At 43.0% G+C, this 25,951-nt stretch overlaps 1 protein-coding gene across 2 annotated transcripts in view; it reads right to left on the bottom strand.

Annotated features, from left to right (window-relative positions):
- Positions 1-20,255, bottom strand: part of LOC138982562 (hexokinase type 2-like) — a 29,124-nt gene extending 8,869 nt beyond the window's left edge. The window contains exons 1-8 of one of the 2 annotated variants that reach the window (XM_070355883.1): positions 20,058-20,255; positions 12,769-12,931; positions 11,501-11,640; positions 4,527-4,742; positions 3,099-3,278; positions 2,714-2,826; positions 827-985; positions 336-475 (exon numbers count right to left, since the gene is read on the bottom strand). In XM_070355883.1, coding sequence (XP_070211984.1) covers positions 336-475; positions 827-985; positions 2,714-2,826; positions 3,099-3,278; positions 4,527-4,742; positions 11,501-11,640; positions 12,769-12,931; positions 20,058-20,096 — 1,150 coding nt within the window. In that variant the 5' untranslated portion in view covers positions 20,097-20,255. Of the gene's footprint in view, positions 1-335; positions 476-826; positions 986-2,713; positions 2,827-3,098; positions 3,279-4,526; positions 4,743-11,500; positions 11,641-12,768; positions 12,932-17,602; positions 17,784-20,057 lie in introns of those variants that run through there. The other variant, XM_070355882.1, reaches the window with a different exon arrangement.
- Between the last annotated feature and the right edge of the window lie 5,696 nt (positions 20,256-25,951).

Below are 25,951 nucleotides of genomic sequence, written 5' to 3'. Positions count from 1 at the left end.
TCATGCAGTCCCCTTTTTTTTTTCTTCTCAGAATTTCTGTTCACGGGGTCTGCAAATTTACACTGTGTATGAGCCCCTCTCCTTGGCTTCCCCTACATGACTGACCCTGTTTTATCATATTTTCTGTTCATGACCTCTTTAAAGTGACCCCCATTTTATGACTCCCTCCTTTTTAAGACCTGATTTTCCGCATATTTTTCAGATCTTAAAAGGGGGGTTCGACTGTACCTCTACTTTCAGACTCCCTCTCTTTTAACCCCCTATCATCTTCTCGGCTTTTGAAAATGGTCTTAAAATGGAGATTCCACTTTGATCCAAATCAAACATTGACTTACCAGCAGCAGCCAGGAAAGCTGCACGTGCCGAGATAAGGGTGCAGACGTACTTGACGATCTTGCAGTCCTCTGTAGTGTAGTTCTCCACTCCGATCTCGTCCAACACCTGTTTTGTGTTGTGGTAGAAGTCGTCTGTGTCACTGTTGTCACAAAACAGAAAAGAGTCATCAATATATATATTAACTATTTACTTGCGAACATTCTATTATCATTTGGGTCAGACCAATCAAAATTAACACAACCAAACAAACGAGCACCAAATTATGAGTTTATTGATTATGATTATTTAACTGTGCCAATCTGTTATTATTTGGGTCAGACTTCTTCTTGTCAATCGCCTTTGTCTGCCAGGATTTGGGTCTGATCAATCAGAATAAACACAAACAAACAAACAAACAAATGAACAACAACAACAACAACAACATTAACGACAACAGCATTATAATCAACAACAAAAACAAAATTGGATGTTAAATTGGAAACCACTTTACCTTTCAATTTCAGAGACATATTTGGTGTAGAAGCGCCCCCTCTCGAAGAGATCGCACTCATTGTCGACAGAACGGAAGAGCAGACCCTCCATGTTGAGTCGCTCCAGAACCAGCCTCACAATCTCGCCCATGTACATGCCGCCGATCATCTTCTCCATGCTGAAACACGCAAGTAACCACGGCAACGGGTAATAAAAAACATATCAGATCGTGAGTTTGAAATTTTCATTAATCAAGAACAATGACAGGTAGCCTACTAGGTGTGATGGGTTCAATGCAATAAAATAATGTTTGAGATGGAATGCAGATGAAGCGCTGTTTTTTAATTTAAAAAAAAAAGAAGTTTTGTTGTTGCGAATGCTTTTTTCTTCCTTTTTTGACTCATTGAACCTCATTTTTCCCCTATTCCACCGCCTCCCTTCCACCCCCACCCCCACCACACCCCCCCCCCCCCTGTTTTACCTGCTCATGCTGTCTAAACTAACAGTCTGTGAGTCTTCTCATCCTCATCCCTAACCCTCTTCTCCGTTTTCTCAGACAATTTTATTTTTTCAACACGCATTTTGACAACTTCTTCCCATCATACGTGTATAAAATTCAGTTTTCTTTTCCAGGTCAACCGTTTACCTCTGGTTATCGTTGTTTCCATCATCCCGTTGCCTTCACCCACTTGCCTCATGTTCCTATCACTGAGCCTCTCCCCACAACACTCATTCCCTTACCCCCCTCTTATCACTTTTTCACAGAATGTTCCTCTTTTTCTCTCCCTCCTACTGTCATAACATGGCGTCGAGCATACAATCTCTGTCTCAGTCTTTCTGTGGAAAGTGTACACAATCTCTCTTTCTCTTCCTCCTCAGAGAGAGAGAGAGAGAGAGAGAGAGAGAGAGAGAGAGAGAGAGAGAGAGAGAGAGAGAGAGAGAGAGAGAGAGAGAGAGAGAGAGAGAGAGAGAGAGAGAGAGAGAGAGAGAGAGAGAGGAGACACACACACACAGACACACACACACACAGAGGGAGAGTGACAGGGAGACAGAAACAGACAGAGACAGGGAGAGTGGCAGCGAGAGGAAAAGAGACAAAGAGAGGAATCCTGACGTAATTCCAGCCATGCATCATAACAAGTAATATAACCCCACACCGACAGCCTGACCGCTTAAACATTGGCCTATTTCTGTCACAGACATCTTCTTGTACGGCTTCCAGCCCTACAGGAATAAGGCCAGAACTGATTACCCGACAAGACGTCGCAAATAAAAGAAGCCTCCAAAAATGACTTGGCCAATTGCGAAGTAAACACCACAATTTGCTGTGTCAAAATTCGGACACAAAGTTCACTTTATTGGCTGTTTAGAGTCGAGTTTGAGGCAGTAATTGCTCGACTTTTTGACCGTTTTGATGGTTCCAGGTTAGACATGAAGAAATAAGCTAATTCTCTGGACAGGAGCGCATCAAAACAAAGAACCATCAACCTGTCTTTTTTCCCCTTCTAGAAACTAGATTTCGGTCAGAAAGAAAACACTTCTGGCTGGAATCCTCTTCGGATGTACACAAAGAACAAAATTAAAAGAAAGATCAATCAATTCACCACAAATGTAAACACAGATAGAGAGAGAAAGAGACAAACAGATATTTGCACAGTTACCGGAGAGAGAGAGAGAGAAAGAGAGAGAGAAAGAGAGAGAGAGAGAGAGAGAGAGAGAGAGAGAGAGAGAGAGAGAGAGAAGGGGGAGGAGGTCGAGGAAGAAAGACAGGTACATTTACACACGCCACACCCTCACACGCCACACCCTCACACGCCATATCAGGACGTCCACAAAAGTAATACATGTAAATGATAATCCACCCACGTCTGGTCGGGTATTACCCTCAGAAGTATGTATTACTTACATCTGTCGGCCAGGGTTGATAGAGAACGTGTCGAGCTCTCTGTCGTACTCAGTTCTCAGGAAATCCAGGCAACCATTGTCTCCAAATGCTCCCCACTCAGTGTTGATGATCACCTGAGAGCACACATTGTTATGTCTTTATATTATATCCTTTAATTGCAGAAGCTACTTGATGAGACCGAAACTTCACAGAAAGCCATGGTGATACTATGGTATTAAGTACCACTGGGTTTGTTTTTTTACTAAGAACTCGACATGATAATCAGATTGTAACTTTCAAACCAGCTTCACTACAGGTGGCTGACATGAATAACTCTACTTTTTGACCAAAAACTGAACGTGAAAATCAATTTCAATTTTCAATCCAGCATCTTCACGGGTCTCACCTGGTCAGGGTGGCTCTTCTCCTCGTCCCACGTCTGCACGTTCTCCAGTGTCTCCATGTAACAGGCGTTGCAGCCGGTGCCCAGGATCAGACCGATCTCACAGTTGCGGTCCACGTGTGCGGCAGACATCAGCGTGCCCACGGCGTCGTTGACAATGGCCACGATCTCCACGCTGCAGTTCTGCACGTGATATACGCAGGTTATATTTTGCTCGTGTTTACTGGAAAATTTAACTTTAACAGTTAGAATGTAGCTCGTAGGTCCTGAAGATCATGTTGACTGGAAACTTAAACTTTCACAGTTAGAAATCTATACACACCGGAACGAAAACAAAATGAGCAACTAATGTAGTATTCCGAACTACAAGTCAAATTTTCGATTTTTAAGTTTTTTTCCTTCCCCCATAATATTTAACACTTTTACTGCATGTTAAAAGTGAGTCTGGCTGCTTTCCTTTGACAGATAAAACAAATAACAGACAGAGAAGAGACAAATCAGAATGAAAGTAGAACTGACGAGGCACAAACATGGGGAAAACCACCCACAGATACAAATTAATTTGTCAATTTCTCCACAAAATGTTTTTAAAATATGGCAGGAAAATGACTTTTATATGATTCTTGAGCTTTGAACAGCGCACGATTGACAAAACATCGCTATATTTAAGTGACAGAAAGATAGACATTCGCCACAATTACTGCCTTCTGTCGCCTAATTCTAACATTATTTGCATTCCAAAACTATGCAAGACAGGTCTTTAAAGCAATCGCCCAATAGTTTCCGATATGGTGACTGGGTTGGTGTTTAAACCGGCTAGCAGTCTGTAGTTCAAGCCGAATATGAGGTCCTAGCCTCCATGTCATTAAGTACCATCTATTCAAGATCCTGCAAGCATTTTTCATTCTGCAGGTGTCAGTCTGTATGAAAACCTATCCTCAGGCCCAATCAAGAGGGTTTCGTACAATCGGTTAGCATCATCTAAGAATGACTTTCAATTTTAAGGTAAATAAAGCTTTGCACCACTAGTGTTCAGCACTAAATTTGCTTTGTTTTGTCTACAGGTGCTTAAAGTCTTCAGGTCTACAGGTGCCAAAAGTCTTCAGGTCTACAGGTGCTAAAAGTCTTCAGGTCTACAGGTGCCAAAAGTCTTCAGGTCTACAGGTGCCAAAAGTCTTCAGGTCTACAGGTGCCAACAGTCTTCAGGTCTACAGGTGCTAAAAGTCTTCAGGTCTACAGGTGCCAAAAGTCTTCAGGTCTACAGGTGCCAAAAGTCTTCAGGTCTACAGGTGCCAACAGTCTTCAGGTCTACAGGTGCCAAAAGTCTTTAGACCTACATGGGCTGACACTTCTCCCCTCCCCCCCCCCCTCCCCGCCCGGCTGCCCACATCCATCACCCCATGTTCACAAAAGAGCTCAGCAACAACTTACAGTCCTCCTCTTGAGAGCCTCCTGCAGGAGCTGACATATATCCTCGCCCACCACGCCCTCGCAGCGGAATCCCTTGGTCCACTTGGACAGGCGAGCCTTGGCCAGTCCCTCTTGCTTGCAGGGGAAAGAGAAGGTGAAGCCCAGGGGCAGCGTCTGGCCGGACAGGTTGTGGTCACGCACGAACTTGCCGATACAGTCCGCGATGTGGTCAAACAGCTGCAACGACAGGACAAAAGGGGAGTGGTTAGGTTTGCTTGTAGTAAAACGGATCCTGTGGAACCCCCCCCCCCCCTTTTAAGACCTCAAAAAATATGTGAAAATCAGGTCTCCAAAAAGAGGGAGCTCTTGAAATGGGGAAGTTACAGATGTTCTGACAGAAAATCTGAAACATCAAGGTCTTAAAAAGTGGGAAGTCTTAAGAAATGGGGTCTTAAAAGGGGGGTTCCACTGTACACGATAAAGGGCAAAATATGAAGGGGTAAGGATGACAGAGCACGGTTCATGTATCAATTCCACTGAGAGTGATCACGAGTCACACCATCATGGGTAAGGGGTAGGGGTAGGGATGACAGACCACGGTTCATGGATCACGAGTCACACCATCATGGGTAAGGGGTAGGGGTAGGGATGACAGACCACGGTTCATGGATCACGAGTCACACCATCATGGGTAAGGGGTAGGGGTAGGGATGACAGAGCACAGTTCATGTATCACTCCATGTATACATACATCCACTGAGAGTGATCACGAGTCACACCATCATGGGTAAGGGGTAGGGGTAGGGATGACAGAGCACAGTTCATGTATCACTCCATGTATACATCCACTGAGAGTTATCACGAGTCACACCATCATGGGTAAGGGGTAGGGGTGGGGATGACAGACCACGGTTCATGTGTCACTCCATGTATACATCCACTGAGAGTTATCACGAGTCACACCATCATGGGTAAGGGGTAGGGGTGGGGATGACAGACCACGGTTCATGTGTCACTCCATGTATACATCCACTGAGAGTTATCACGAGTCACACCATCATGGGTAAGGGGTAGGGGTAGGGATGACAGACCACGGTTCATGTGTCACTCCATGTATACATACATCCACTGAGAGTTATCACGAGTCACACCATCATGGGTAAGAGGTAGGGGTAGGGATGACAGACCACGGTTCATGTATCACTCCATGTATACATACATCCACTGAGATTATCACGAGTCACACCATCATGGGTAAGGGGTAGGGGTAGGGATCAGTCACACCATCATGGGTAAGGGGTAGGTAGGGATCAGTCACACCATCATGGGTAAGGGGTAGGGGTAGGGATCAGTCACACCATCATGGGTAAGGGGTAGGGGTAGGGATCAGTCACACCATCATGGGTAAGGGGTAGGGGTAGGGATCAGTCACACCATCATGGGTAAGGGGTAGGGGTAGGGATCAGTCACACCATCATGGGTAAGGGGTAGGGATAGGGATCAGTCACACCATCATGGGTAAGGGGTAGGGATAGGGATCAGTCACACCATCATGGGTAAGGGGTAGGGGTAGGGATCAGTCACACCATCATGGGTAAGGGGTAGGGATAGGGATCAGTCACACCATCATGGGTAAGGGGTAGGGGTAGGGATCAGTCACACCATCATGGGTAAGGGGTAGGGATAGGGATCAGTCACACCATCATGGGTAAGGGGTAGGGGTAGAGATCAGTCACACCATCATGGGTAAGGGGTAGGGATAGGGATCAGTCACACCATCATGGGTAAGGGGTAGGGGTAGGGATCAGTCACACCATCATGGGTAAGGGGTAGGGATAGGGATCAGTCACACCATCATGGGTAAGGGGTAGGGATCAGTCACACCATCATGGGTAAGGGGTAGGGGTAGGGATCAGTCACACCATCATGGGTAAGGGGTAGGGATAGGGATCAGTCACACCATCATGGGTAAGGGGTAGGGGTAGGGATCAGTCACACCATCATGGGTAAGGGGTAGGGATAGGGATCAGTCACACCATCATGGGTAAGGGGTGGGGATCAGTCACACCATCATGGGTAAGGGGTAGGGATAGGGATCAGTCACACCATCATGGGTAAGGGGTAGGGGTAGGGATCAGTCACACCATCATGGGTAAGGGGTAGGGATAGGGATCAGTCACACCATCATGGGTAAGGGGTAGGGGTAGGGATCAGTCACACCATCATGGGTAAGGGGTAGGGGTAGAGATCAGTCACACCATCATGGGTAAGGGGTAGGGATAGGGATCAGTCACACCATCATGGGTAAGGGGTAGGGGTAGGGATCAGTCACACCATCATGGGTAAGGGGTAGGGATAGGGATCAGTCACACCATCATAAGTAAGGGGTAGGGATCAGTCACACCATCATGGGTAAGGGGTAGGGGTAGGGATCAGTCACACCATCATGGGTAAGGGGTAGGGATAGGGATCAGTCACACCATCATGGGTAAGGGGTAGGGATCAGTCACACCATCATGGGTAAGGGGTAGGGATAGGGATCAGTCACACCATCATGGGTAAGGGGTAGGGATAGGGATCAGTCACACCATCATGGGTAAGGGGTAGGGGTAGGGATCAGTCACACCATCATGGGTAAGGGGTAGGGGTAGGGATCAGTCACACCATCATGGGTAAGGGGTAGGGATAGGGATCAGTCACACCATCATGGGTAAGGGGTAGGGGTAGGGATCAGTCACACCATCATGGGTAAGGGGTAGGGATAAGTCACACCATCATGGGTAAGGGGTAGGGGTAGGGATCAGTCACACCATCATGGGTAAGGGGTAGGGGTAGGGATCAGTCACACCATCATGAGTAAGGGGTAGGGATAGGGATCAGTCACACCATCATGGGTAAGGGGTAGGGATAGGGATCAGTCACACCATCATGGGTAAGGGGTAGGGGTAGGGATCAGTCACACCATCATGGGTAAGGGGTAGGGGTAGGGATCAGTCACACCATCATGGGTAAGGGGTAGGGATAGGGATCAGTCACACCATCATGGGTAAGGGGTAGGGGTAGGGATCAGTCACACCATCATGGGTAAGGGGTAGGGATAAGTCACACCATCATGGGTAAGGGGTAGGGGTAGGGATCAGTCACACCATCATGGGTAAGGGGTAGGGGTAGGGATCAGTCACACCATCATGAGTAAGGGGTAGGGGTAGGGATCAGTCACACCATCATGGGTAAGGGGTAGGGGTAGGGATGACAGAGCACAGTTCATGTATCACCCCATGTATACATCCACTGAGAGTTATCACGAATCACACCACCATGAACAAGTGTGAAAAGTTAAAAGCATTCTGATTAGATTCACCGTGAGTAATAATAATAATAATAATAATAATAATAATGCAAACTTTTATAGTGCTATTCTAGAAAAATGTCTACTCTTAGCGCTTTACAATACATACATCGACCAAGCATACTATACACGCACAGGCAAAGAAACCGACCAAACATAACCAACAAACTATACATGCACAGGCAAAGAAAACGACCAAACATACAATACACGCACAGGCAAAGATAACGACCAAACATAAGCAAACATACTATGACTATGAGTACTACAGAGTCAACAGAAGGGAGATGACAGTTTTAGTTTTAGTCACGTTCTCTGGCAAAATTAAATGCACCGAACTGTCCAAAGACACTAACCAATAAAGACAATACTGTCGTACAGAAAAAGTTTTTATAATGTGCACATGATTTTTCCCCTGTGTTTGTGTGTGTTTGTGTGCCTATATATATGTGTAATCACGAGCTGTATTGTAAACATCCTGTCATGAGACCAGCACAATGACACACCCTAAAAAAAAGTGTACACCCAGTCTTACACCTCAAACAAGCACATGACCCAAACAACCCACCCACTCCATTATAAATCCCCTGTCCTATACTTTATACACAACCATGTCAGTGAATGGAAACCCACAGGGCGACGATTTCGACCTTTTGTAAGCAAACAGAAGCATGTGCAGGTATAATCTCCTGCTGGGTGTTAAGTTTCAACCCTGGCTGTCGGTTTGTTAGTGGCAGTCAGCGTCAAGTTACAGGTAATAATCTTGCTTGCTTACCATCCCTGAGTCAACACGGATCCCCTTTTTGGAAGCTTGGGTAAAGCAAAGGTATTAATTCTACTGCTAACAGCTAGGCTTTGCAGTAAACAAAAACAAACAACAAAAAACAAAAAACCCTCAAAAGCCAAAGCCTTTGGCTTTTGAGGGTTTTTTGGGGGTTGTTTTTTTTGTTTGTTTTTGTTTTGCTTAACGCCCAGCCGACCACGAAGGGCCATATCAGGGCGGTGTAGGGTTGGGGGTGGGGCAAGTTAAATTTATTCCTTCAAAGAAGGGGGTTGAGGGTGTTAAACTCATTTCATCAGAAAACATGTGGGATACACTGCTTTCATACATATATATATATATATAAAACATCAGAAATTGTGAAAGAAACAATTGAAAGTCAGCAGAGACTTTCTTCCGAGATTTGTATATATATGTATCCGAACAACGCTGCTTTGTATATTATTTTTCAAAATTTGAAGAATGGACGGTAGACTTCATCCTTCCCCGCTGCATCATAGAATTTAGCCAAGCTTTGAGGCGGCGGAAGGGGAGGTTTTTTGGGGTCTAGTAGAGACAGGTCTGAGGCTTAAAATCTCAAAGTCCAACCTCGATTTAAACGTTATCTATAGCCATGGTAACCTCCGCCTATGCATTTGCCTTCGTGGCCGGAATTTCCATTCCAACACAATTAGGAGGTTGTATTCAAGGAGGCTAGATGAAGAAAACTATTACGCACTCTTCGGCATGGAGGATTGGAGTTGGGTGGGGATTGCTTGAGACCCCCCCCCCCCCCCCACACACACAGGCCGTCAGACGAACAGACATACACTTATGCAAACACACGAACACGTAGCGCAGATACAACCATGATAGCAGCAGCAAAAACATGATTGTGCAATAATAGCAATATATCCCACGCGGTGAGCGTGTGTCACTCTTGTGGCGCAGATTTGTTTTCTTCTCTCCGGAGGTTGTTTCAAGTGTTATCAGCAAACAAGTGACCTAAAAGAGGTCACTGTGCTTGAAATCTCTACATGGGAAGCGCCAGGACGTTGACATGCGGCAAATGTTCTCACAGGCACATGAAGCACCCGAAGGCGGTCATTATTCGAGACAGAAGTCGACTTTGCGAAGTATTTTTACCGAAAACTCAGGTATATTTTTTGTCTGTCTTAGAAGCACTTTGTACGATGACAGTTTTGTCTGTTGAATGTCACGCAAGCATCTTTTCAACACTGCGATCCTTCTCTGCACAGCCGGGAAAATTGTAGCATGCACAATGGCACTGGCAGCAAAAGCTTTCACTAAACGACCCTGACATTGAAATACAAGAGCGATGTTTGCACCAACACAACAAAGGTGCAAAGCAGTCAGCATGTTTCCATCAGGCCCGGGGTCTTTGCCCTCTGATATTGTTTTGTTCTTTGTTGTACACCAATCTTCTTGTGTTATGTAGTAGACCCAAGGAGCTCTCTATCTCTGATACAGTACTCCTTGAGTAGACCTTATCTAACAACCTTGTACCTTATGCCTAAACAGCGTTATCGCAAGCACTTGGAAATCTTGATGGCTTGGCAGTCAATTCAAACACCTAATAGTACTACCACCAGTGTTTATCTCGTGTTCTCTGTGTTATCAGTCCTCGCCTACAACAGCTGTCAATCTCTTGAGAAACTGAGAACAGACCACTGATTTATAAATAGCCACCCACCGTCACCCCATGTTTGTCTGAGGTCATTGTGTTAAGTTAGGCCTTGTCATCTTAAAAAGCAACCTTTGCAGATCTGGAGTCCGGTAACCGTGCCACTGGCCAGGTAAATGGACAAACATTGACCTTGTCAACTTGAATGGGTATCCTGCAAGACTTTCCCCCGTGTGTTTGTAACTAGGTATGTCAGGTTGGTGCCTAAGTTCTCTTTTATCAATCAACTGTATTTCTTCACTAATGAAATGTATGTACAATTATTACTTGAAGTGATTTTAAATTATAATTGTGTATGTTTTCTTCTTCTTTGACAATTTGTTTTCGCATTCGAAACAAAGAACTGCAAGCTCTGCTTTCAATGAAACATTCCAAAACACAAAATAAAAGTACCTACTCAAGGGCTTAAAAATAACAACAAAAACATTACATTTGATTCAGGGACACAAAGACTGCCAAAAGGCATTTGATTAACCGACCATGGGCGCATCACAAAATCATGTCAAACCCATTCTGTTTAGAACTTTTATAAACAGAGAAAACAGTTTCCAAAATATGTAAATGTCTTAATTCCGTGAACTTGAAAAGTGTGATATTTTCACATAATCATTCGTTATCATTTAAGAGCATTATACCAACCTAAATTTTAGGCCAGGACCATGGCCTTTTTTGTTTATCACTCAAGAAACTGCCGGCTCATATCAATATTCCATTTCTTGACATGCCTGTTATCATAATTTCCTAACAGTCAGCACAGGGTTAGCAATTCACACTGCAGCCATTGTGTCTGATATGCAAACTATATTCACCTGTGAGATATGCAAACTATATTCACCTGTGTAATATATGTGCAAACGTTATCTACTACCTGTGTGATATGCAAACTGTATTCATCTGTGTGATATATGCAAGCTATATTCTCCTGTATGATATGCAAACAATATTCACCTGTGTGATATGCAAACTGTATTCACCTGTGTGATATGCCAACTATCTTCACCTTTGTGATATGCAATATATATATGCATATGTGTGACATGCAAACTATATTCAACTGTGTGATATATATATATGCAAACTAAATTCACCTGTGTGATATATATGCAAACTATATTCACCTGTGTGATATATATGCAAACTATATTCACCTGTGTGATATATATAATGCAAACTATATTCACCTGTGTGCCTGTGCCCAGCATGATGCGCTGAGGGATGAGGTATGTCTTGGACTGGATGTCAATGTCGTGACCCTGAAGTCTCACCAGCAGCACACGGAAGTTTGTGCCACCCAAGTCCAGGGCTAGAAAGTCTCCTTTTTCTGCAAGCACGAAAATGTCCGTCCATTAAAACCCACCACCAGGCTCATTTGAATTCATGACCTTAGAAAGATGCTGTTGTATACGTTAGGTAAGAGAAAAACTCGTAAATCTCAAAACAGAGAGAGAGAGAGAGAGAGAGAGAGAGAGAGAGAGAGAGAGAGAGAGAGAGGTGCAGAAAGAGGTGCAGAAAGAGAGAGAGAGAGAGAGAGAGAGAGAGAGAGAGAGAGAGAGAAATTCTTGGTTACTAGGCAATGGTGACTGAACTAAACCACAGTGGAACCCCACATTTCAGACCCCCCCCCCCCCCCCCCTTTACGACCTTGTTTTTTCAGACGTTCTGTTCAAAATAACCTCTGTATCTCCCTCCTCTCTCTCTCTTTCTCCCTCTCTCGCTCTCTCTCCTCTCTCTCTCTCTTCTCTCTCTCTTTCTCCCTCTCTCGCTCTCTCTCCTCTCTCTCTCTTTCTCCCTCTCTCTCTTCTCTCTCTCTCCTCTCTCTCTCTCTTCCTCTCTCTCTTTATTCAGGTGCGGTCCTATGGAACTCACTGCCTATTTTTCTTAAGCATAAAACAAACACAGACAGCTTCAAAAATTTTTTTATATGTCGCACATAATGCAACTAAACATGTGCTGAATGGTTCATCAATTCATTTAAAATGTATGGGCATGTTAAACAAAATTATAATAATATGCAGATCTAAATTAAGTTATGTTAAAAATTGACACTTGGAAATTGTACTTAAAATGCAGCATGACAATTTACTTTTTAAATTTGTATCTGTAAATACAGTTATAATGTATTAAGTTTGATGTGATAGTTCTTTGATTATATTGTTTTCTGTTCTTGTTGACCCTATATTAGGGCGAGGGCTGGATGTAAAAAAGCAATATTCTTGCTTATCTATTACCCTCGATAATAAAGATTTTGTCTTGTCTTGTCTTGTCTTGTCTTGTCTCTCTCTCTCTCTCTTGCTTCCAGTTACAGGCAACTTTGTCACAACTGGTTCTAGGCACTGGCGACTAACTCTGCTACAGAAAAAGTGGGTCGTAATATCGAGGGAGTCGTAACGTAGAGGGGTGGTTAAGCGGGAGGTACCACTAGAGACCCTGTCGCTGATGACTGACTGACCTGATCCGTCGGGCAGGGACCTGACGAAGGTGGGGAACATCTTGATGTCTGCCAGGGGCTGGGAGTGCCTCATCAGGCCCTGGTTCATCTCCTGGTTGAGCAGGTGCATCACCCGCTTGTAGGACGACGTGGAGAGCTTGAAGCCCTTCACGAACGCCTCGATCTGCTCACACATTTGTAAGGGAGAGAACCGTGAGAGGTGAGAATTAAACATTACAAATTGTTGGATAATTGGAACGTTTATTATTGACCAAACAAAACGTTACAATAATAAACGTTATTACCTATCATTCTAGTTTTTTTATTCTGAATTTTGACGTCGAACACAGAAAAAGGATCAATAAGTATATATACAAATGCTGCATAAAGACGCCAATCTAATTCTAAGCAACACCAAGAGAGAGAGAGAGAGAGAGAGAGAGAGAGAGAGAGAGAGAGAGAGAGACAGAGACAGAGACAGAGACAGAGAGACAGACAGAGACAGAGACAGAGACAGACAGACAGAGACAGAGAGAGACAGATATATAGACAAACGAGACACACAAACACAACCATAGACAGAGAATAAAAACAAAAACAAGGCAAAAAAAACAATGGACACGTATGATCGGATAAAAAGCGGATTATTTTCTCTTTTTTCCTAACCGTTGATACATTTAAACCTTCAATGACCTGCTGCGCCCATGTTCAGTTATAGCAATGGTAAAGTCGGTCAGGGAAATAAATGATCGCAAGGTCAGACCGGCCACGTACGCTGGCCGATTTTTTTCTTCTATTCATCATCGTCAGACTGAGTCTGTGGCCGACAGCCAGGAGCGGTTTTCAATACAGTGGAACCCCCCTTTCAAGACCCCCTCCCCCCCTCTCCCAATATAAGACTTCTTCCTTTTTTAAGACCCTCCTTTCTCAGATGTACTGTTCATTAGGCACAAAAAAAACAAAAAAAAAGGTGTGGTTACGGTAACATAGCCAAAAAAAATAGGGTAGGAAGGTAGGCAATCACTTTTTTTTTTAACTTTTTTTTTCTAATGTGTACAAATTAAACCTACTTGACAGGGAAATAAGTGTGCGACTCGGGCGATTTCGCTTTCATTGCGTTTTCTGCACTCGTTTTTTTTGTTTTTTTGTTTTTACAAATGTAATAAAAAGTTATAGGGTCAGCCCCTAAAAATAGGGTAGGTCGGGTTACCGTAACCACACCTATTTTTTTTTTAGGCCTAACCTCGTTAAATGCTACCTCCGTTTTACGACTCCCTCCATTTTAAGACCTGATTTTCTCAGATTTTTGAAAGTCGTTTAAAAGGGGGGGTTCCACTGTGGTAGCTTTGCAAAACAAAAATAGCATAGCATTTAAAATACACTCGTTCATTGAAAGTCGAATTATATATATATAAATATAAATTATTCTGGTCTCTTCTTTCTCTTCCTAAGTTCTTTTCCTGTGCAACCTTATTTTTGTTCCTTTCTCCTTTTTTTTATTTTTTATTTTATTTTTATTTTTTTTACATTTAGTCAAGTTTTGCTCCCTGATACCTCGCACGTAGGTTGTATACACCCTTTCCTGTCTTCTCGTGGGCTTTTTTTTTTTTTTAAAGGCATCTCTTCCATCTTACCATCTTACCTCCCTCCCCTTCAAACGTGACTGACCAGGATTCACAATTTCCGCAGACATGCACTCCTGAACGATTTTTGGTTGGGGAAGCCACATTCGCAAATATTCACATTTGTTCCTAGTCCGATATATATGGCAACTCATTGACGTTAAACAATGATTCACATATAGTTCACACACACACACACACCCCCACACGCGCGCAGACACACACACGAACACACATGCTCTCTCTCTCTCTCTCTTTCCTTCCCACTCCAAACAATCTAAAATGCCCCAGGTTGAGAACAATGAGCTGTGAAGGTGATAAGAAAAAGCTAAATCACACGCCAATAAACAAAACAATAAAACAGAACAAAAAAAAAGAACATAGCTTGAGGGTTCCAGAACATCACACAGCTGGCCTGTTGACAAACAGCGCATTCCTGCTGCCTACAAGGAGTGGATAAGCTTTTTATAGAAACAGCGCAAAAACTGCTGACGTGGCACGCTTCCAAAACCGAGAATGGCGTCTCAAAACAGTCCTATACTCCTTTGTGTGACCAGGGATTAAATTTCCATTCAGTGCATTGCCACTGACAAGGAAGTACATAACTCCCAGATCTTGCCCCCAAAAACGTGTACCCCGAATCGCACGAAAAAAAGTGGCTTTGTGGGACTGAATAAAAGGGCGGGACCCGTCGAAACATAACAAAATATAGGCTTACGTCTCCATTTTTGTGAATGAACATTCTCGGATAAAAACACGGAAAGGGTGAAAGGAGTTTTAGAATTTCAATCCGAAGTGGGAAATGTTCTTGTGAGAAGCATTTAAGTAAAACTGTATTACAATTTTAAATTAATTTACAATTTCAACAACTTTACACTATCTTTCTTTTACGATTCAAATTAATTTACAATTTCAACAACTTTACACTATCTTTCTGAACGGTTCTGAAAGCATCATGACCAGTCATGCATCCCGAATAGAACAATACACGTACAATACGTATGACACATGCAAAGGAAAGCCGCTATACAGACATTAAAACAAGAGATGTCATTTGACGAGTCACCGATAGCTTTTTGTGATTTGCCAGCCACCTGTTGCTCATTTCCGTCTGCTGACTGATTAAGCGAGAGCTCGCTTACGTTTCAGAGATACTGACTCGCATTTATATCGTCTGAACCTGCGGACAGTTCACACAATGTCACGCACACGACCGTGCGGTTAGTTAGTTAGTTAGTTAACTGTTGCTTAATGGGTTCAGCGGACCATTTAGGCCAAATCAGGACCCCACGACCATGCGGTCAATAACAGACTACACGCACAATTGTGACAATGGTATACACTCCTTTAAATCACAAAAATGTATGAACTATTATGACAGTACTAAGCTCCTTTATGCACACGCAGACTCTAACAAGATGATCCAAAGCTCTGGGACGTGACGTGACGTATAAACTTTACAGAATTCAACACAAGCATAGCAAAATGCACCATCGCAAAATGCTGTCCCAAATTTGGGTGGGAGGGGGGGGGGGGGGGGGGTGTTGAACTTGCTCTGTGACTGCTTCATTTTAAGATGTTTTGTGGCTTGTTGACAGACCAGCTTTTTTGTTGGTCCAAGGGGACCATATCGTCTTTTGTTTCATCTTTATCGACCAAGGCCGAAGGCCGCGGTTGATAATTTATATGAGACAAAAGGCGATATGCTCCCCGAGGACCAACAACAAAATGCTGGTCTGACGACAAGCCACCAAACATCGTTTTTGTCATCATTTTGGTTGTGCAGCAAAATGTACAACAACCCACAGGGAGACGAATTTTTGGAATCCAACTCCGGGCCACAAAGCATCGTCACAGTAGCTCGAGATAACACGTCAACCTTGTATGTGACGTCAAACGTACCTAGTTGACGCTTTTCTTCCAGTCTGAACTGAATGTACAGAGCTGCGATCATACTGCGAGTTCAGTAAGTGTTGAGCATATTTCTTTTCTTTTTAAGTGTTTATGACTTTTCGTTTTGGATTTTGCGATTACAGAGATAAGTTGCAAATTGACCATGAGTCGCCGCGGTAATTATCAACATTGATTGGGTCTTTGAGAGTGAATGCTTACAATTGTTGTCCTCGGAAACACGAATCCAAAGCCGCAATGGTTCCACACATCAAACAATCAGCCTAATAGGCTTTTACTTTGACAATCCACGTTACACCTGAAAGCTCAAACCCATTCACCACCTCGATTTGTTTCATCCATGGGGAACATGAGATTTATTTCCCAGGTGTTTGTGAATGAAAACTCGTGAAAATGATGACAAAAATCTTTTTCTCTGTCAGTGCGTGCGACCATAACTACTGTCCCGTTGCAACCTGATGAGCAAAAAAGTAGGGTCTGACGGCGACAATGGTACTTAAAGGCATATGTACTCGATGACTATACACGCTAATTGCTTTACCAACAGCTGGAGACATGCTAAATTAAGTTCCCTGCAAAATATTGTGGTCTAGGACCCCTTCAATGTTGAGATATGTTAATTTTCATTTTGATCTGGATCGTCCTATTTGTAGATTTGGCAACACATGTAACGTTGATGCAAGGGAGCTAACACCGCGGCTTTGTTGACATCCTCACTTTTTCAGAGGCTAGAACAAGCTGTAATGCATGTATCATGGTCCGCGCATGGTGACATATCGTCATTATATGGTCTTATGGTGCGTTTGACATCGATTATGGGCAAACTACACTTTGTAAACACGGGAGCGCGTACATATGCCTTTAAGTCCGAATCAGCGAGTATGCTAAAGTCAAGGTCAGGCGAGTCAAGTTCAGGGTCAAGTTCAGGACACTTATGAAACTCAAGCGACAAGTCTCTTCAATGTATACTCTTGTCTCATTGGCGGTCGTGTACCCTCCCCTTCTCCTTACCATTATTATACTCTCTGCTATAATTCTTAATATCCAAACTTTAGAGAACTTTCCCCCCCTCTATTCGCTTTATTCTTTATTGAAGACAAAGCCAATGTCGTCATCAGATCTTTAAGACCCCCCCCCCCCCCCCCCCCCCCCCCCCCCGTTGTCATATATTTTCAAACGCATACCACTCTGACAATTTTCTTGGAGTTGGAAAGTATCCTGAAACAACCATAAAGCTTCGTGTTATTGACCTTTAACGTCTATGAAGCAAAATTGTTACAGCATTATGCAAACGTATAAAAACGTTCAACTGTATAACTCACATGTTTGATGTTTTCATCAGGAACAAGCCACTCGACAAATTTCTTCATGTCAGAAAATTCAGCCATTGTCTTTCAAACTGGAGGAACTTCACTGCAATTCTTTGACAACAAACAAAATCTAAACTTTTCTGGAACGCGATATATATATGTATATCTTATGTCCTGTCAGTTGTCTCTGAAGACGTGCAGAGCTGATATATGGTCTTGGCAATGATGGAGTCTCGCCTAATATAGGGTCCACGAATTTGAACTTTGAGCTTGTACCACTTTTCTTATCTCGTGTGCGCAATGTCCTACGTCCTATGTATTTTGAGATGTCAAGGACCTTGAAATGTCTGGTCTACTTTCACCTTACGACCGTTCACCCAAAGCCTATGTACTTTCATGATGTACCATACATGACTTCTTTCGTCTAGATTCTTAATTCCAGGTTGAGGTTGTTAATCTTTCAGGTCTCCAGGTTGAGGTTGTTAATCTTTCAGGTCTCACACTTACTGTGTCACACAAAAAATAGGAACTTCTTTAAAACACAACACGGTGTTTTTCCCAAGAGGAAAACAACATGAATGTTTTTCTGGAGTCCGATAACAAGATTTACGTATTTACTGTCCAAGTCAAACCGGATGAACGAATTTTACTGGGACTGGCAAGAACGAGTCTAGAAGATATGGTTTTTATTTTCAAAATCAAATACAGGCAGGGGGTGGGGAGGGGGGGGGATCCACCTACTTTATCACAAAATATTGTAGGCACCTTGGTACTGGATGAACGGACGGACTTTGTACCTCTACTGGTGAATAATAAGTATTTGCTGTTTTTCTTTTCTTTTTATTAAAAGTAACACAAATCCAGATTGTAGTATGTACACCAGTGTGTAAGTTAGGATGTTTCTTGTGTATAAATATGAAATTTACTTTGAACGTTTCTTTTTTTCCAACGAACTGTAACAATAAAAAATTTCATTTGTGAATTTCAATTTTAAGAATGAGGAAACTGACACAGAACAATTCTTGTCCCTTTTTTCTCAATAATTATTTTGTTTTTAACCCATTTGTCAAGATAAATGATGCAAAGACGGTAGAACTAAACAAATTCACTTTCCCTTCATTTCTACTTTTAAATTATGATGTTTAAAACAAAATTAAGGCTCAACCGTGCCTCCCTTGATCATCAAAAAGGGTGTCCACGTTTTAAAGCACGTTTTACACTAAAAACCTTTCCTTACCAATGGACAAGATCGAACATTACTCTGTGATAAAAAAAGAAAACATCTAAATTACGTTCATCAAGATTTAATGTACATGTATTACTTCCAATCTAACCTGCCCTGATATTTTTTTTTTGTAGCGGAATGAGTTCAGAATTCCCTGTTTTGCAGTTCAGTGTTTTGTGGAAAAGAGCTATTATAAGGAAGATTTGATGTTCACAACTTCCAAACTAATACATTTTTCATTAACAAAAATATTGACATTCTTCACATGATTTTCCTGTGCTTCTTTTAATTCGTTAAATATAAAGTCATCAAGTTATGTGTGTGTGTGTGTGTGTGTTTGTTTCTAGTAGGGTTTTGTTTGTTCGATGTTGTCAACAATGTTTTGTTTTGATGTTACAATTATTGATAGCGCAGATCCCATGTTATTAATAAAGAACTGTATCCATAGAAATATGCCTAATGTATCATTTACGATTCAGCCTTATGTTTTGGACGAACGCCAAGTGTTCGACACTTTATCGACCCCAGCCCAAGCTCATACTGCGTCGTTTGCATATATCTCAGTCTTTCAGTGTATCAACAATCCGTGAGCAGTTCAGGCAAAAACCAGACGTCCTTCACAGGCCACGTGAAGGGTAATGAATGCATCGGCTGTGGGGGTGTGAGCGGACACACACCCTGCCTCAGCCAATCACAGCGCGCCCTGCAAAACCAAGCCCGCATGACCCCAAGTACCACAACAAACGTCAATGCGCCAAGGGCTGTTGCAACTGCCTTGGCGTTTTGCCAAGTCGACGAAATCACTAATGTACATGACTTCGGGCCTAGAACTTGATTTAGCAGCAACCAAAAAACAACAATGCTAAAGATTCAACCAATATTCAATCGAAAAATACGTCCGTTAGAAGAAATACATCAACAACATAGCGAGAGACATGTATGCAAACACTGAAACAGGATGTTATTGCATCAACACTCCCCACATTGCCATCGGGCTTGTTTTCTTCCTTGTACTCATACTGTCCATACAAACGGACAATTCCTAATAAACAGTCCCACAAAAGACGTAGTAGAAGAGAAATATTAGCCCAGAGAAGCGCGATCGCTATGGAATGCGACCGAAAACATGGTAGGCCCGCCATTTCGTCATCTCCGAGCTAGAGGAGGGTGTGCGCGACGCGCATGCTTGCAGCAGGTTCCGTGTTTGGCGGTGAGACAGAAAGAATCGCTCGTTTTACATACCTTGTTGTACTTGCTCAGTTGATCGTGTGCTCCCGGCATGGTGATATCCTTTCTCCGCTACAGTCCCAGAGAAGAAATTGAAAAACACAAGTCGATTACAACAGTAATTATACAGAAGCCTTGTCAGCAGCGCGAGCGAACAGAGATGATGGCAAACTGGCTAGAGCTAGTGAGCCTCGCGCTGGCGCCGTCAACACACAGCCTGTTCTATTTACATTCCAAATGCGTCTCATCTTTATTCATGAGGAAGTGCCGTGTGCAAAAGAGCAGCGGTTTCCGAACCAGAAAAGCGCGCGGGTGGTGAGGTTTTATTTACAAATGCGCTGAGGATAAGAACTGTGACTTATGTTCGGGGTGAGGTTAGTATGTCAAGGAAAGAAATCCATGCATGCTTAGCGGTTAGAGAGCTGCTGCAGAGAGACTGGCTGGCTCTGCGTACGTAGTCTACTCAACAGCAGGAACATTTTGAATAAAACTACCAAAATGAATAGAAAATGCTACCCCCCCCCCCCCCCCCAATGGGAATTCTGTAGGCGTTGAACAATTTACAAGCGGCTACTCGTAAGTATTACTAACGTCTTTTGATAGCGTTTTAAATCAATGTGAATTTTTATGGAAAATACAAAAGAACATTCACAGTTTTGATAATCAAGTGATGCGCACTAAGTTCTCTAAAAACAGACTTCTGCAACGTCAAAACAAATAAATTAATATGATGATGATCAAGAGTTCCGTTCAGCGATCGGTGTTTGGAAATATTGTGTCAGTGCAATGGTAGTAACAGAGGCCTTCAGTTGGGGAGGCTCAGAAGTCGTTGTGTGTGTGTGTGTGTGGGTGACACGACTTTTGAGCGCCAACATTTGAGCGCCAACATTTGAGCGCCGCACATTTTAGCGCCGCACTTTTGAGCGCCGCACATTTGAGCGCCGCGACATTTCAGCGCCGCACTTTACAGCACCGGACATTTGAGCGCCGTAGGTGTCATTGTGTGCTGTTTTCTGAATAGTCGTTATTTGATCCGTTATTTTGCGTGTTTGTTTGTTTATGTGTTATGGTGTTTATGTTTATGGTGTAGTCTGTAACACACACACACACACACACACACACACACACACACACACACACACACACACACACTCACACACACACACACACACGCACACACCCACACACACACACACACACACATTAAAATCACCGGGATGAATAAAAGCACTTAAATGATCTAAAACATGAAGGTGAAGGCCAGACCTTCCATTGTGTCGATCAAGCCACGCTGGCCAGCATACTTTTGCATACTTTTATTGACGACTGAACATGAACAACGGCCGCGCTGGCACATTAAAATCACCGGGATGACTAAAAGCACTTAAATGATCTAAAACATGAAGGTGAAGGCCAGACCTTCCATTGTGTCGATCAAGCCACGCTGGCCAGCATTGTATTGCACAATGATCCGTTTGGCACGCACCTGTAGGTCTCTGTACTTCCGGCGCTTGGGGGCGGGAGCCTGGCCTGCCAGAAGGCGGGTGATGTCGGCCTGCACAAGGATCTGTTCTTTCTTGAGCGCAGCGATAAGCCGCCACAGGCTCGGTGAATGCGCCCCGAGGAGGCCCTGGAAGGCGTTGTGAAACCCTTCAACGCTGTTGTTGGACTTAGCATTGTCCGTCAGGGTCCTTTCGTGAAGGTTCCACATCTGCACAGCAAACATCGGTTGATGGCGTGGTCCACGACGTCGAGGACGTCCAATGTATGTGTCCTCGAAATAATCTATGATCGGTTGGGCACGTGCGTCCCAGAAAGCCGATGTGGGGTCAAACACAGTTTCGAATGCATTCTCAACGTCTGCAGGAGGAAGGTAGGCGAGAGCTGGCAGCATTCTCATCAATTTTGCAAACTCTTCCTCATCTCTGTACACAGTTGCGAGTCCATGGTCTTGGATGTGTCGCCAGACATTCTGTGCCAGATGGAAGTGACAACCCGTCAGCTGTAATCCAGGGAAAGTTTCATCGAACGCTGAAACCGCGGCTCTTTCGAAGTCGGTCATCAACGTGCTTGGCGCAATGCCTGGTCTCAGCGTAACCAAAGCTTGGAGAAGTCTATCATATGTGGCACGTGACTTACTTGGAAGCAGGGCAAAAACAACAGGAATTGTCGATCCCATGTAAAGCACGTGAATCGAATACACCTGAGTAAAGTACCCCGGGGCCACCTTGAATGTCCCATCTGCGAACCAGTCTTTCTGCTCAAACAACAACCGAAGACCATCAGGTGTGGCGAAAAGAAGAATCCTGTCCGCTCCTCGACCAGAGTCGTTCGCCAGGAAAGTAGTTCCGTCTGTGAGAACCTGCCACACATATAAAAAAATATGCTAAGTGTGTGTATGTGTGTATGTGTCTGTGTGTATATATATATGTGTGTGTGTGTGTGTGTGTGTGTGTGTGAGAGAGAGAGAGAGAGAGAGAGAGAGAGAGAGGGGAGAGAGCGCGCACATGCCTGTACTGGCACACAGCTTACACACGCACACACACACACACACACAAACACACACACAAACACACACACACACACTCACCTTCATGTCCTCTGGGATTTGACCAAGTTCTGCAAGCGTGGCTGGTAACCTGGGCAAGTTGTTGCGTTGCCGCTGTCGTTGAATAGACCTTGTCATGGAAAACTTGCTGGGAAGACTTAGCACTGTAGCTTGAGATAATCCGTCGTGGACATCCGCCAGAATTTGACGAGTGGCATCCCGTGTTGTGTGTGCTTGGGACTTCATGCGATTTAAGGCCTTGTCAGCCTCCACTTTTGGAAGATTTGGGGCATGCTGATGGTCTCCGATCTCGAGTACTTCCTCCCCATTCCTTGTATGTATCCTGGCTTTGCAGAGTTTTTGGTCGCATCTCCAAAAGAGCAATTCGGGATCATTCGAGCTCCTCTTGTCAAAGCGGAATGCATAACCGCCAACAGTCAATTTTTCTTTATTTCTTTTGCTCAGGTACGTTTCTGCCATCTTACCGCTAGTCTCAGTACAAGTGCTGTGGTTGAAACTAATACAGTGCTCTGCTCCTTAGCTGTGCGACAGCAATTCACATCGCCTATTCCGTACGTGTGAGTGACATCGATGTGTGAGTTCATTCTCACGCAGGTTACAGTGTGTGTGTGTGTGTGTGTGAGTTCATTTCTGTACGAGCGTACTCTGCTCCTTAGCTGTGCGACAACAGTTCACATCGCCTATTCCGTACGTGTGACATCCCATATAATAATAATAATAATAATAATAATAAAGTAGATGTGTACTGCCGGGCAGTACATACCCCAAGCGAAGTCGTCCATCTGTGTGTACATGATTCTCTCTCTCTCTCTCTCTCTCTCTCTCTCTCTCTCTCTCTCTCTCTCTCTCTCTCTCTCTCTGTCTTAAAATGTGTCATCGATGACGTGTTTTCATACTTGCTAATGCGGCAGGCTAATCATGACGTCAAATTGAAACTTCTTGAAGTCTCTCAGAAAGGGACATGAAAACCATGTGGGGGTTACTGGTTTGGGCTGAAAAAAAACCCAACTCCACCTAAAATTCAAGCGCCTATGGGGCTGAATTATGCAGCATAAATTGTGAAACATCAGGATATCTCACACTTTCAATTCTGCCATCATGTCAAATCTGACAACAAACCTACCCACAAAATGTCATAAATATCGGTGTAGAATTGAGACTTAACGGTTTTTAACTGCCAAAAATAAGTTTTTTTGACTGGAATAGTTTGTCTTGAAATTCAGTTTGGGACAACGGACCCACCCACTAAATTTCATAAAGATAGGTGAACATTTAAATGTAACGGTTTTTAACTGCCAAAATTATGTTTTTCTTCTGGAAAAGTATGGAGTGAAAATCAGTTGGGGACAACGAACCTACCCACAAAATTTCATAAATATCGATGAAGAATTGAGATTTAACGGTTTTTAACTGCCAAAAATAAGGTTTTTTGTCTGGAAAAGTATGTCTTAAAATTCAGTTTGGGACAACGGACCCACCCACTAAATTTCATAAAGATAGGTGAAGAATTGAAATTTAACGTTTTTTAACTGCCAAAATTATGTCTTTCTTCTGGAAAAGTATAGAGTGAAAATCAGTTGGGGACAACGAACCTACCCACAAAATTTCATAAATATCGGTGAAGAATTGAAATTTAACGGTTTTTAACTGCCAAAATTATGTTTTTCTTCTGGAAAAGTATGGAGTGAAAATAAGTTGGGGACAACAAACCTACCTTTAAAATTTCATAAGAATCAGTGAAGAAATAGGATTTAACGATTTTTTAACGGCCTTTAAATCATTGGTGATGTCATCATAACCCAGTCGTTGTAGTTGTCGTCGTAGTTGTTGGTGTTGTTGTTGTCATGTTCGTTGTCGTGATTGTTGTTGTTCTCGTGTTGTTGTTTTTGTTGTTGTTGTTGTTGTTGTTGTTGTTGTTGTTGTCGTCGTCGATGTCATTTGTTGTTGTTGTTGTTATCGTCGTCGTCGTCGTCATCGTCGTCGTTGTCAGAGGTTATTTCTAAAGATTTCATTGATAGTCTTTGTTCTCGTCACCAAGACTTGCTAAGAACAAGCTTGGAACAGCAAGAGTTCCAAGAACAAGATTAGAACAACTCATTACATCATTTCCAGTACGTCATTTGTATATAGAACACACTTTAGAAAAAAAACTCTTCAGCTACAAACCAGTCACCCTCACATGTCCGAGGTGTTTGTCTAAACCTTTTACTGAAATGTTTTGAGGTTTAATGACCATACACATGTTGAACCGGTGAGTGTCTTCCGCTGCTTAATTCGCAAATAACTATTTTATTAAAGTCCGCTTGAAACGCTCAAAGATGAAATTCCATGTTAAAAAGTGACAAAAGTTTCACATTTTCCCGTTGTAACAGCTTCCGATGATATTATATGAAAATTCTGATCCTCTGAGAGGATTCCCCGAAACAAAATCAGTTTGTACGCCTAATTTTAATAGAATTGTCCAAACAGTGTCGCTAATATTGTGCTAAAAGATGAATTCTAGAACAATGTTCACAGACAGACACCACTTGGCAAAAAAAGTTTCAGTGCTGGGAGATGAAAAAAAAAACTACCTCGCTACGCGCGGGCTCCGCCCGCGCTCCGCTTGGATAATAATAATAATAATAATAAAGTAGATGTGTACTGCCGGGCAGTACATACCCCAAGCGAAGTCGTCCATCTGTGTGTACATGATTCTCTCTCTCTCTCTCTCTCTCTCTCTCTCTCTCTCTCTCTCTCTCTCTCTCTCTCTCTCTCTCTCTCTCTCTCTCTCTCTCTCTCTCTCTCTCTCTGTCTTAAAATGTGTACTTCAGTTTGGGACAACGGACCCACCCACTAAATTTCATAAAGATAGGTGAAGAATTGAAATTTAACGTTTTTTAACTGCCAAAATTATGTCTTTCTTCTGGAAAAGTATAGAGTGAAAATCAGTTGGGGACAACGAACCTACCCACAAAATTTCATAAATATCGGTGAAGAATTGAAATTTAACGGTTTTTAACTGCCAAAATTATGTTTTTCTTCTGGAAAAGTATGGAGTGAAAATCAGTTGGGGACAACGAACCTACCCACAAAATTTCATAAATATCGATGAAGAATTGAGATTTAACGGTTTTTAACTGCCAAAAATAAGGTTTTTTGTCTGGAAAAGTATGTCTTAAAATTCAGTTTGGGACAACGGACCCACCCACTAAATTTCATAAAGATAGGTGAAGAATTGAAATTTAACGTTTTTTAACTGCCAAAATTATGTCTTTCTTCTGGAAAAGTATAGAGTGAAAATCAGTTGGGGACAACGAACCTACCCACAAAATTTCATAAATATCGGTGAAGAATTGAA

The sequence above is a fragment of the Littorina saxatilis genome, linkage group LG12 (genome assembly GCF_037325665.1).
Source record: "Littorina saxatilis isolate snail1 linkage group LG12, US_GU_Lsax_2.0, whole genome shotgun sequence".
NCBI lineage: Eukaryota > Metazoa > Mollusca > Gastropoda > Littorinimorpha > Littorinidae > Littorina > Littorina saxatilis.
Note: the sequence above shows the minus strand (reverse complement) of the source record. Positions and strands in the feature narration are given on the sequence as shown.